This window comes from Entelurus aequoreus, linkage group LG27 (genome assembly GCF_033978785.1).
Source record: "Entelurus aequoreus isolate RoL-2023_Sb linkage group LG27, RoL_Eaeq_v1.1, whole genome shotgun sequence".
In the NCBI taxonomy this organism is placed as follows: Eukaryota; Metazoa; Chordata; class Actinopteri; order Syngnathiformes; family Syngnathidae; genus Entelurus; species Entelurus aequoreus.
In genome coordinates, this window is record NC_084757.1 from 18,030,083 (window position 1) to 18,042,666 (window position 12,584).

The window sequence follows — 12,584 nt, forward strand, 5'->3', positions numbered from 1 at the left end:
ACACCAATTGTTTCTTGTCTCCTATTGTAGTCACACTGAAGCCAAGCGCTACATACGCTTCGTCATATTGTAGTACGGCAAAAAAAGCATGTTCCTCAAGGTCTCGCGCACCCCTTGTCTGGCATCGCACACGCGCCAGAAGGACTGAATTCACCTAACATGATGATAATAAATCTGTCTTTCATATATATATATATATATATATATATATATATATATATATATATATATATATATATATATATATATATATATATATATATATATACTGTGATAAGGTGGCGACTTGTCCAGGGTGCACCCCCCGCGACCCCAAAAGGGACAAGCGGTAGAAAATGGATGGATGGATGGATATACAGTATATATATATATATATATATATATATATATATATATATATATATATGAACAAAAATATAAACAACACTTTTGTTTTTGCTCCCATTTTTCATGAGTTGAACTCAATTATCTATAACTGTTACTAAATACACAAAAGCCTCAAATATTGTCCACAAATCTGTCTAAATCTGTGTTAGTGAGCACTTCTTTTTTCCCAAGATAATCCATCCCACCTCACAGGTGTGGCATATCATTCTGTGTGGAGTTTGCATGTTCTCCCCGTGACTGCGTGGGTTCCGGTACTCCGGCTTCTTCTCACCTCCAAAGACATGCACCTGGGGATAGGTTGATTGGCAACACTAAATTGGCCCTAGTGTGTGAATGTGAGTGTGAATGTTGTCTGTCTATCTGTGTTGGCCCTGTGATGAGGTGGCGACTTGTCCAGGGTGTACCCAGCCTTCCGCCTGAATGCAGCTGAGATAGGCTCCAGCTACCCACGCGACCCCCAGGGGGACACGCGGTAGGAGATGGATGGATGGATGGATGGATTGATTATTGCACAGGTGTGCCTTAAGGTGCCCACGATAAAAGGCCACTCTGAAAAGTGCAGTTTTTGCTTTGTTGGGATTCTGGGGGGAAGTGCGGTCAGTATCTGGTGTGACCACCATTTTCCTCACACAGTGCAACACATAGCATTTTCGCATAGAGTTGATCAGGTTGTTGATTGGGGCCTTTGGAATGTTGGTCCACTCCTCTTCAATGGCTGTGCAAAGTTGCTGGATATTGGCAGGAACTGGAACATGTTGTCGTATACGCCGATCCACAGCATCTCACACATGCTCAATGGGTGACATGTCCAGTGAGTATGCTAGTCATGCAAGAACTGGGATGTTTTCAGCTTCCAGGAATGTGTGTACAGATCCTTGCAACATGGGGCCGTGCATGCTGCAACATGAGTTGATGGTCCCGGGTGAAAGGCACAACAATGGGCCTCAGGGTCTCATCACAGTATCTCTGCATTCAAAATGCCATCAATAAAAAGCACTTGCGTTTGCGGTCCGTAACATACGCCTGCCTATACCATAACCCCACCCCCACCATGGGCCACTCAATTCATATTTATATATATATATATGTATATATATATATAACAAACGATTAAGATGTAAATATATTATAACAAAAATATATAATATATTACTCTAGTACTCTTTGCTTTTATGTTCACTTTGGGTCAGATTAGGTATGATGGTTGGAGTTTTTTGTCCCCCCATTGGTCCTGGTAAGTAAAAAAAAATTGTGTGTTGACAAAAAATGTATATATATTAAATGGCAGACCTGATTAATCAATTTGAACTAGTACTCTTGCCTTAAATAAAATGTCTTCTTGTCTGTTGCAGCCCACCAACCAGCAGGCTTCCAAGCTGCAGAGTCGCTTGCTTTAATCCGAACCACCATACCAGCATCTGCCTCCGACTCCACAGTCACCGACCCTGAGCCAAGTCCCCCTTTCTCTAAGACTTGGGCTCGCCTGGTGGGTTCAGACAAAGCACACGTCAGCAACTCCTCTGAGATCTCCGATGAGCATATTGTCATCCACTTGAGGCCCGAGCAAGGTTGGGGTGACAAACATGAGGGCGTCAAAACCAGCAGATCCACCCAGGAGGAGTTTGACGACACAAAAGGCAGCAACGCCCTGGCTGTGTCCGGCCTGGAGAGTCTGGAGAGCCAGGGAGGTTCTGCCCATGAGGAAGAAGACAGTACTTACTTAGACACTTCCACCAGCAAAAATGCTCTGGCTGACTTTGTCAACACCCTGATAAAGCCCTTCAAGTACTGGTCTGGCGGTGAGGACGGCCAGGCTGGAAAGGAACCCCCAGTGCTTGGAGGTGAGGGGATGCTGGAGGAAACACCCGGCAGGAACCAGACAAAAAGCAAGGGCAGCGGTGGCAACACCATTATGGCTGCCTTTGCCCCCAAGCCTCTAACCAGTGGATTACCGAGTCCTGAAGAAGGTCTGTCTGAGCAGGAGAAAGAGGTGGTGTCGCTCATTCGATTAGTGCCTGCAGTTCCAAACACAGGGCAAAGTCACCCCACCACTCTGACAACCAAGGATGGCCAAGCCCAAGATAAATCAACAGGCAATGGTAAGAGATTTTTATTGAATTCCCTCTACTCTCTTTTTGTGCTCAGTTGACCTATTGCTCAAGATAAAATAGATCTGGGGCTCACTTGAATTGTTTGTCCAAATTTAAGAATATCATATCCGGATTTTAAAGCTGGTGCGTGTCTTACTATGTCTGTTGTAGTTCTACACATTGGATTTTGTGTTATTTTGCTTACATTGTCAGAGTCTAAATCAGGTGTGTGAAACCTGTTCGAACAGGTTTCATCCGGCCCGCGGGATGACTTCGCTAAGTAACAAAATGAGCCGAAATTTTTGAATGAAAAAAACTGCTGTTCTAAATGTGTCCACTGGATGTCGCAATAGCAATTATTTGTATCTTTGTAGATGATGTACAAAAATAAACCACGTGATGTTAGTGCACCACTCGAGGGAAATGAGCAAACTACATAAATAACATACTGTAAATATTATTTTTTATCTTAATAGATTGAAAATTAACACCAATGAGTTGACTGATTAACAATATCACATAATTTATTCAAAAAGTATAAATAACGACAAATAAAGAGAGAACACTGTTAACCGCAACATCTAAGTGTAAAAAAAATCCAACAACATTAACAGATTTGTAGATTTTCAGACTGTGCTTGTTCTATTTTTAAACAAAGAAAACAATTATTTTTAAGTTATCGTGCCGTGATTTTACCAGTCCGGCCCACTTCAGAGTAGATTTTTCTCCATGTGGCCCCCAATCTAAAATGAGTTTGACACCCCTGGTCTAAATTATATTATAAAATGGCATTGTATTGGCTTTTTACACCCACAGTCAATTATGTAAATAAATTTCTAAGTGTCAAAATAAGTCAACCAATATTGATGTGACAATAATATAACACACTTCGAAGGCCCAAGCATACTCGGGCAGAACCTACGCTTAACAGAGTCCTCAGAGGTCCTTACTCAAAGCCAGGGGTCGGCAACCCAAAACGTTGAAAGAGCTATATTGGACCAAAAAATGCGGAAAAACTGAAGCGAAGCCCTGTCTGAAGCCGCAAAAAATGAAAAGCTGTATATAAGTGTTATAATCAGAATCAGAATAGTTTTATTGCCATTGTTTGAGAACGGGTTCACAAACTAGGAATTTTTCTTGGTGCAAACGTGCGACATAAAACACATATAACACATATTTGGTATAAAAAGAGCTGTGACTGAGCTATCAGATAGACTTAGAAGGGATTCAAGGAATTCAAGGAGCTGCTGTTAGGAGTTATTGTTCATTTGCCTGATGGCCGAGGGGAAAAAACTGTTCAGGTGGCGGGAGGTGTGGGTCTGGATGGAGCGTAGTCTCCTGCCTGAGGGGAGAGGGGAGAATAGTGTGTGTCCAGGGTGAGAAGAGTCAGCTCTGATCCGACCCACACGCCTCCTGGTCCTGGAGGAGAACAAGTCCTGGAGGGATGGGAGCTTGCAGCCAATCACCTTCTCTGCAGCACGTACGATGCGTTGCAGTCTATTCTTATCCTGGACTGTGGCGCCGGGGAACCACACTGTGATGGAGGAGGTCAGGATGGACTCTATGATGGCTGAGTAAAACTGCACCAGCATCTCGGTCGGCACCTTAAGTTTCCTCAGCTGCCGCAGGAAGTACATCCTCTGCTGGGCCTTCTTGATGAGGGAGCTGATGGTCAGCTCCCACTTGAGGTCCTGGGTGATGGTGGTGCCCAAGAAACGGAAGGAGTCCACAATGGGGACGGGAGTGGGAGAGTCAATCAGGGTGAGGGGGGATGGTGGGGCTGTGACTTTCCTGAAGTCCATGATCATCTCCACTGTTTTCTGGGCGTTCAGCTCCAGGTTGTTGAGGCTGCACCAGGACGTCAGCCGGTCTACCTCTCTCCTGTAGGCGGACTCATCGCCATTCGAGATGAGCCCGATGAGGGTGGTGTCATCCGCAAACTTGAGCAGTTTTACGGATTGGTGACTGGAGGTGCAGCAGTTTGTATACAGGGAGAAGAGCCAGGGGTAGAGTACACAGCCCTGAGGAGTACCAGTGTTTGTGGTTCGACTGTCCGAGACAATCTTCCCCAGCCTTACGTGCTGTCTTCGGTCTGTCAGGAAGTCATTAATCCAACTGCAGAGGGAGTCGGGCACGCTGAGCTGGTAGAGCTTGTCTCGTAGCAGTCCAGGGAGGATGGTGTTGAAGGCAGAGCTGAAGTCCACAAACAGGATCCTAGCGTAGGTTCCTGGGGAGTCCAGATGCTCCAGGATGAAGTGCAGGGCCAGGTTCACTGCATCATCCACAGACCTGTTGGCTCTGTAGGCGAACTGCAGTGGGTCCAGGAGGGGGGCGGGGATGTCCTTGAGGTGGGGCAGGACCAAGCGCTCAAAGGACTTCATGACCACAGACGTCAGCGCGACCGGCCTGTAGTCATTTAGTCCTGGGATCCGTGCTTTCTTGGGGACAGGGACAATGGTAGAGGTCTTAAAGCAGGACGCGGCATAGCTCCAGAGAGGTGTTAAAAATGTCAGTGAAGACAGGAGCCAGCTGGTCCGCACAGTGTCTGAGAGTAGAGGGGGAGACACCATCTGGCCCGGGGGCCTTCCGCGTATTCAGCTTCAAGAACTGCCGGCGTACATCCTCTTCTTTAATGGAGAGGGTCTTTACAGTCTTATTGTGTTTTTGGAGTCCTGTGATGTCATTGGAATCCTTTGAGTCATTTAACTCCTTTAATGATGTGCTGGCATTGGTGGGGAGGGTGATGGTGGGGGGAGCATGGCTTTGATGAGCTGAAGGCCGTTCATGACGACAGTAATGTGTGTTGAGGCCCTGAGCGAGAGTCCGGTCATTCAGGGCCTGGGGGGTTTTGGGCTTATAGTTCGTAAGGGCCCTTAGACCTCTCCAAACTGCCGCAGAATCATTGGAGCGGAACTGTTCCTGTAGACGGTTAGAGTACACATATTTAGCTTTCTCCACTTCCCTGGTGAATGAATATGTTTATATTAGCTATACTAGCCTACTATCAAAATGACTTTAAAAGTCTTATATACTGTAAGTGTTATAATGAAGGCAACGCATGATGTGTCTATATGAGCTATATTAGCCTACTATCAAAATTACTTTAAAAGTCGTATATAAGTGTTATAATGAAGGTAACACATGACGTAAGTGTTTATATTAGCTATACAAGCCTACTATCACAAGTCAATAACAACAAAGTTCACTTTTGTGCATTAACGCACAGCATAAAACGTTTGGTGGACAAAATGAGACAAAGAAGGAGTGGAAGATTTTACATGTAAAAAAACTGTTGCGTCACAGTCCACGCTATGGTGAGTTCAAGAACCACCGAAATTAGGAGGACAAAACAATGTTCACCAAATACTCTCATCAGTGAAGCATACACACAAACATATTAAACAGTGGGCTTTCTAACAATTGGGAAGGTTTGTGTCATGTTTGTCCTCAAACAAAAAACATACTAAAACAAAAAAATATATTTTTTACCCATCTTTTGGGATGGTGGGGGGGGTGTTATTATTTTACTTTTATTATTATGTTGTTTTTATTTTTTTTGTAATTGTATTTTATTTTTATTTTTTTATTTTTTTTGGGGGGGTAACAAAAAAAAAAAGTGCCTGTTTTTTCAGTACCTGTATTTTGATGTTCATATCAAATGAATAAATAAATATTATTAAAAAAATAAATAAAAAAATTACTCAACACAAGTTTAAAGACTGAATGCGCCTGATGACTTCACTTAGTACAACACTGCAAGTGCAACATGATGAAGAATTGAAACAATTTCTGCACAGAAATGTCCATCAAAATAACGCATCACTATACTTTCCTCCTGTGTGTGTGTGTGTGTCTATGTGTGTGTGTGTTTGTGTGTGTGTTGGGGGGGTGCAAGTGCTGACACTCAGTGTAGATGCTCCTGACATGATTCACACAGCCCTGCAATAACATCTACTCCTCCCTTTTTTTATTAAATGTCATATCTGCAGATGGGTTGAGGTGGCCTTCTCACGTCTCTCTCTCTTTTTCATCTGTCCTCCTTGTCTCTCGCATTGTCAGCCTCCACTCCCAATTTAATATTGCGTCCGCCCGACCCGGGGAGGTTTCTCTTATCAAGCTGGCACACTGTGAAGTGGAAGCACGGGCATTTTTATATTTATGTCGCAATGGCTGTGTGCTCAGTCACTTTGAGTGGGGAGTAAATCAGTACCGCTGTGCAAGCTGCACACTGACTACTCTAAAGTAGATCCAAGTTTCATTTCTATAGTATTGAGTCCCTTGGGTAGATGTAGCTGCTGTCTGCTGAAGTGTGAGTGGTCTACGGCAATGTTTTTCACCGTGAAATACAGTCTGGTGTACCGGTAATTATAATCCGCAAATAATGTGCCATTGTTGAGTGTCTGTACTGTCTAGAGCAGGGGTCACCAACCTTTTTGAAACCAAGAGCTACTTCTTGGGTACTGATTAATGCGATGGGCTACCAGTTTGATACGCACTTAAATAAATTGCTAGAAATAGCCAATTTGCTCAATTTACCTTTAACTCTATGTTATTAATAATTAATGATATTTATCTTTGTGGAAAGACTGATCATCATTCCGTCGTACATTTTTTTTCCTTTTACGGAAGGTTTTTTGTAGAGAATAAATGATGAAAAAAACACTTAATTGAACGGTTTAAAAGAGGAGAAAACACGAAAAAAATGAAAATTAAATTTTGAAACATAGTTTATCTTCAATTTCGACTCTTTAAAATTCAAAATTCAACTGAAAAAAAGAAGAGAAAAACTAGCTAATTCGAATCTTTTTGAAAAAATTTAAAAAATAATTTATGAAACATTAGTAATTTTTCCTGATTAAGATTAATTTTAGAATTTTGATGACATGTTTTAAATAGGTTAAAATCCAATCTACACTTTGTTAGAATATATAACAAATAGGACCAAGCTATATTTCTAACAAAGATAAATCATTATTTCTTCTAGATTTTCCAGAACAAAAATTTTAAAATAAATTAAAAGGACTTTGAAATAAGATTTAAATTTGATTCTACAGATTTTCTAAATTTGCCAGAATAATTTTTTTGAATTTTAATCATAATAAGTTTGAAGAAATATTTCACAAATATTCTTCGTCGAAAAAACAGAAGCTAAAATGAAGAATTAAATTAAAATGTATTTATTATTCTTTACAATAAAAAATTTTAATTTACTTGAACGTTGATTTAAATTGTCAGGAAAGAAGAGGAAGGAATTTAAAAGGTAAAAAGGTATATGTTTAAAAATCCTAAAATCATTTTTAAGGTTGTATTTTTTCTCTAAAATTGTCTTTCTGAAAGTTATAAGCAGCAAAGTAAAAAAATAAATGAATGTATTTAAACAAGTGAAAACCAAGTCTTTAAAATATTTTCTTGGATTTTCAATTCTATTTGAGTTTTGTCCCTCTTAGAATTAAAAATTTCGAGCAAAGCGAGACCAGCTTGCTAGTAAATAAATCAAATTTAAAAAATAGAGGCAGCTCACTGGTAAGTGCTGCTATTTGAGCTATTTTTAGAACAGGCCAGCGGGCGACTCATCTGGTCCTTACGGGCGACCCGCGTTGGTGACCCCTGGTCTAGAGTAACCATGTAATACTCTTCCATATCAGTAGGTGGCAGCAGGTAGCTAATTGCTTTGTAGATGTCGGTAACGACGACGATGGTTTGTCGCGATCACAATATTGATTGATTGATTGAGACTTTTATTAGTAGATTGCACAGTGAAGAACATATTCCGTACAATTGACCACTAAATGATAACACCAGAATAAGTTTTTCAACTTGTTTAAGTCAGGGTCCACTTAAATTGATTCATGATACAGATATATACTATCATATATACTATCATCATAATACAGTCATCACACAAGATAATCACATTGAATTATTTACATTATTTACAATCAGGGGTGTGGAGGGGGAGGGGGTAGGATATGGACAGCAAGTAGTGGACATAGAGAGAGAGAGAGAGAGAGAGAGAGAGAGAGAGAGAGAGAGAGAGAGAGAGAGAGAGAGAGAGAGAGATCTCAGAAGGCATAGGAAAAAGTATCTGCATTTGATTGTTTACATTTGATTATTAGCAATCCGGGGAGGGTGTTAGTTAAGGGTTGTAGCTGCCTGGAGGTGAACTTTTATTGCGGTTTTGAAGGAGGATAGAGATGCCCTTTCTTTTATACCTGTTGGGAGCGCATTCCACATTGATGTGGCATAGAAAGAGAATGAGTTAAGACCTTTGTTAGTTTGGAATCTGGGTTTAACGTGGTTAGTGGAGCTCCCCCTGGTGTTGTGGTTATGGCGGTCATTTACGTTAAGGAAGTAGTTTGACATGTACTTCGGTATCAGGGAGGTGTAGTGGATTTTATAGACTAGGCTCAGTGCAAGTTGTTTAACTCTGTCCTCCACCTTGAGCCAGCCCACTTTAGAGAAGTGGGTAGGAGTGAGGTGGGATCTGGGGTGGAGGTCTAGAAGTAACCTGACTAGCTTGTTCTGAGATGTTTGGAGTTTAGATTTGAGGGTTTTGGAGGTGCTAGGGTACCAGGAGGTGCATGCGTAATCGAAAAAGGGTTGAACGAGAGTTCCCGCCTGAATCCTCATGGTGCTTTTGTTGACCAGAGAGGAGATTCTGTAGAGAAATCTCGTTCGTTGGTTAACCTTTCTGATTACCTTGGTTGCCATTTTATCACAGGAAAGATTAGCCTCTAGAATGGAACCTAGGTAGGTGACCTCATCTTTCCTGGTGATAACAATGTCACCCACTTTTATAGTGAAGTCATTGACTTTCTTAAGGTTGATGTGGGACCCAAACAGGATGGATTCCGTTTTACCCAAGTGTATGGATAGCTTGTTGTCAGCGAGCCAGGTGCAAGTTCTACACAGCTCAGCACTGAGGATTTTCTCCACCTGTGACTTGTCCTTATCGGATACCAGCAGGGCAGAGTCATCCGCAAACAAGAACAATTCACAGTCGCATGCCGATGACAAGTCGTTTATGTATATTAGGAACAGTAAAGGCCCCTATATACTGCCTTGGGGGACTCCACAGCTCACCGAGAGGGGGGGGGGGGGGACACGGTGCCGTTCACATCTACCATCTGCTCCCTCCCCTCCAAGTAAGATTGCATCCAGCTCCATGAGGTTTTGTTAAATCCGATTGCTCTGAGCTTATCCAACAGTATAGCGTGGTTAACGGTGTCAAAGGCCTTCTGCTGGACCCAGCATGACCATGCCGCAGTATTTGCCCGCGTCCACCTCATGTTTGATGTGGTCGGTCAGATAGAGAAGGCATGTGTCAGTGGAGTGGTTAGTTCTGAAGCCGGATTGGAATTTGTACATGAGTTTATTAGTGGCAAGGTAACTATCGACCTGTTCATAAACTATTTTCTCCATTACTTTCGAAATGGAACTGAGAATAGAAACAGGTCAGTAGTTGCCAGGTTCCAATTTGCTTCCTTTTTTAAAGAGGGGAGTTACTCTTGCTATCTTAAAATCTTTTGGTACTTGGCCTTGTGTAATTGATAGGTTTATTATGTGCGTGATGATCGGGGCAATGATGGAGGCAGAGTCCCTGAGGAATCTGGAGGGAATATTATCAAGGCCGGTGGCCTTGTTAGGGTGGAGCGCGCTCAATTTTTTAAACACCTTATCAGCTGTGACCATTTCTAATTTGAAATCATCGTTGGATACTCCTAGCCTTCTGTAGAAGGCTTTAATGTGTTCTGTAGAAGGCTTTAATGTGCAGGCGACAGCGGGAGGCAGGGTGCAGGTAAAAAGGTATCTAATACTTAAACCAAAAATAAACAAAAAGGCTAGTTCCACTAAGAAAAGGCTTAGGCATGACTATGCAAAATTCAACTAAAACTGAACTGTCTGCAAAGGAAACGAAAACAGAATGCTGGACGACAGCAAAGACTTACGGCGTGTGGAGCAGAAATGGCGTCCACAAAGTACACCCGAACATGACATCACAATCAACAATGTCCCCGCAAAGAAGAATAGCGTTCGCACAACTTAATCAAAGTCTTGATTGCTAAAACAAAGCAGGTGTGGGGAATATCGCTCAAAGGAAGACATAAAATTGCTACTGGAAAATACCAACAAAACAGGAAAAGCCACTAAAATAGGAGTTCAAGATAAGAACTAAAACACTAGACACAGGAAAACACCAAAAAAACGTAACTTAAGTCACGGCTTATTGTGACAGGTCGTGATAGTACACCTACTTTGAGTTAAAAGCTATAGTGATGCATGGTTGATTATAGTTTGAATTCATATCCAACAATTGCGAAAACAACTTTTCATTGTCAATATCGGCTTCATTTTTTTTATGTTTTCTGCTGGTGGTGTGCTTCTGTATTTTTTCAATGAAAAAAATGTGCCTTGGCTCAAAAAAGGTTGAAAAACACAGCTCTACTGTACTCACATTTGTGAGATCCTGTATATTTACATTACATAAATCTAATCTTTAGGCATGCTTTAGTTCTTCAGGTTCGATCCCGGCTTCCGCCATCCTAGTCACTGCCGTTGTGTCCTTGGGCAAGACACTTTACCCACCTGCTCCCAGTGCCACCCACACTAGTTTAAATGTAACTTAGATATTGGGTTTCACTATGTAAAGCGCTTTGAACCACAAGCCACTAGTTTGTTTTGTTTTTGACTCCCTCAGTTCCTGTTTGGAGCCACCCTGGGTTTATGTTTTAGTTGCCATGACTGCAGATTGTCTTCACCTGCCTCTGATTAGTGTTCAGGATGCTCACCTGCACCTGGGCACTACTCAGAGAGCTACTTATTCTTGTTTTTTGCCACACACTGCCTGGCTTTCTTATTTGCTTCCACGCAACACGTTACGTTTGATTCCCTGCTTCTATGATTCTGGATTCCTGTTTATGTGCTAAGCTTTCGCGCTAGCTAGTTCCTTTGCTCCCCGTGCGATCGGCACGCATCTCTTTTATTTCGATCTTGTATTTTTGTATTTTTCGTGATTTATGGACAACAAATCATATTCTTACCTGCACATTGCCTCCGGAGTTCCTGCTGCATCTTGGTGGAACGACCCACGCATAAACATGCAACCCAAGCGTACAAACTAGAGAAAAGCGCTATATAAATATAATTAATTTCACTTCAGTTACATAGATATAAAATTTGACAGACATTTTCTTACCTCAAACCCTGTTTCCATATGAGTTGGGAAATTGTGTTAGATGTAAATATAAACGGAATACAATGATTTGCAAATCCTTTTCAACCCATATTCAGTTGAATATGCTACAAAGAAAACATATTTCATAAACATTTTTTTTTTTGCAAATAATCATTAACTTTAGAATTTGATGCCAGCAACACGTGACAACGAAGTTGGGAAAGGTGGCAATAAATACTGATAAAGTTGAGGAATGCTCATCAAACACTTATTTGGAACATCCCACAGGTGAACAGGCAAATTGGGAACAGGTGGGTGCCATGATTGGGCATAAAAGTAGATTCCATGAAATGCTCAGTCATTCACAAACAAGGATGGGGCGAGGGTTACCACTTTGTCAACAAATGCGTGAGCAAATTGTTGAACAGTTTAAGAAAAACTTTTCTCAACCAGCTATTGCAAGGAATTTAGGGATTTCACCATCTACGGTCCGTAATATCATCAAAGGGTTCAGAGAATCTGGAGAAATCACTGCACGTAAGCAGCTAAGCCCGTGGCCTTCGATCCCTCAGGCTGTACTGCATCAACAAGCGACATCAGTGTGTAAAGGATATCACCACATGGGCTCAGGAACACTTCAGAAACCCACTGTCAGTAACTACAGTTGGTCGCTACATCTGTAAGTGCAAGTTAAAACTCTCCTATGCAAGGCGAAAACCGTTTATCAACAACACCCAGAAACGCAGTCGGCTTCGCTGGGGCTGAGCTCATCTAAGATGGTCTGATACAAAGTGGAAAAGTGTTCTGTGGTCTGACGAGCCCACATTTCAAATTGTTTTTGGAAACTGTGGACGTCGTGTCCACCGGACTAAAGAGGCAAAGAACCATCAGGATTGTTATAGGCGCAAAGTTAAAAACCCAGCATCTGTGAT

General features: G+C 41.9%; 1 protein-coding gene across 15 annotated transcripts in view; it reads left to right on the plus strand.

Moving 5' to 3' along the window:
- ncanb (neurocan b) overlaps positions 1-12,584 on the plus strand; it is a 567,283-nt gene that overhangs the window by 321,837 nt on the left and 232,862 nt on the right. For all 15 annotated transcript variants that reach the window (XM_062039081.1, XM_062039087.1, XM_062039082.1 and 12 more), the window contains one exon: positions 1,740-2,486. In XM_062039081.1, coding sequence (XP_061895065.1) covers positions 1,740-2,486 — 747 coding nt within the window. The remainder of the gene's footprint in view (positions 1-1,739; positions 2,487-12,584) is intronic.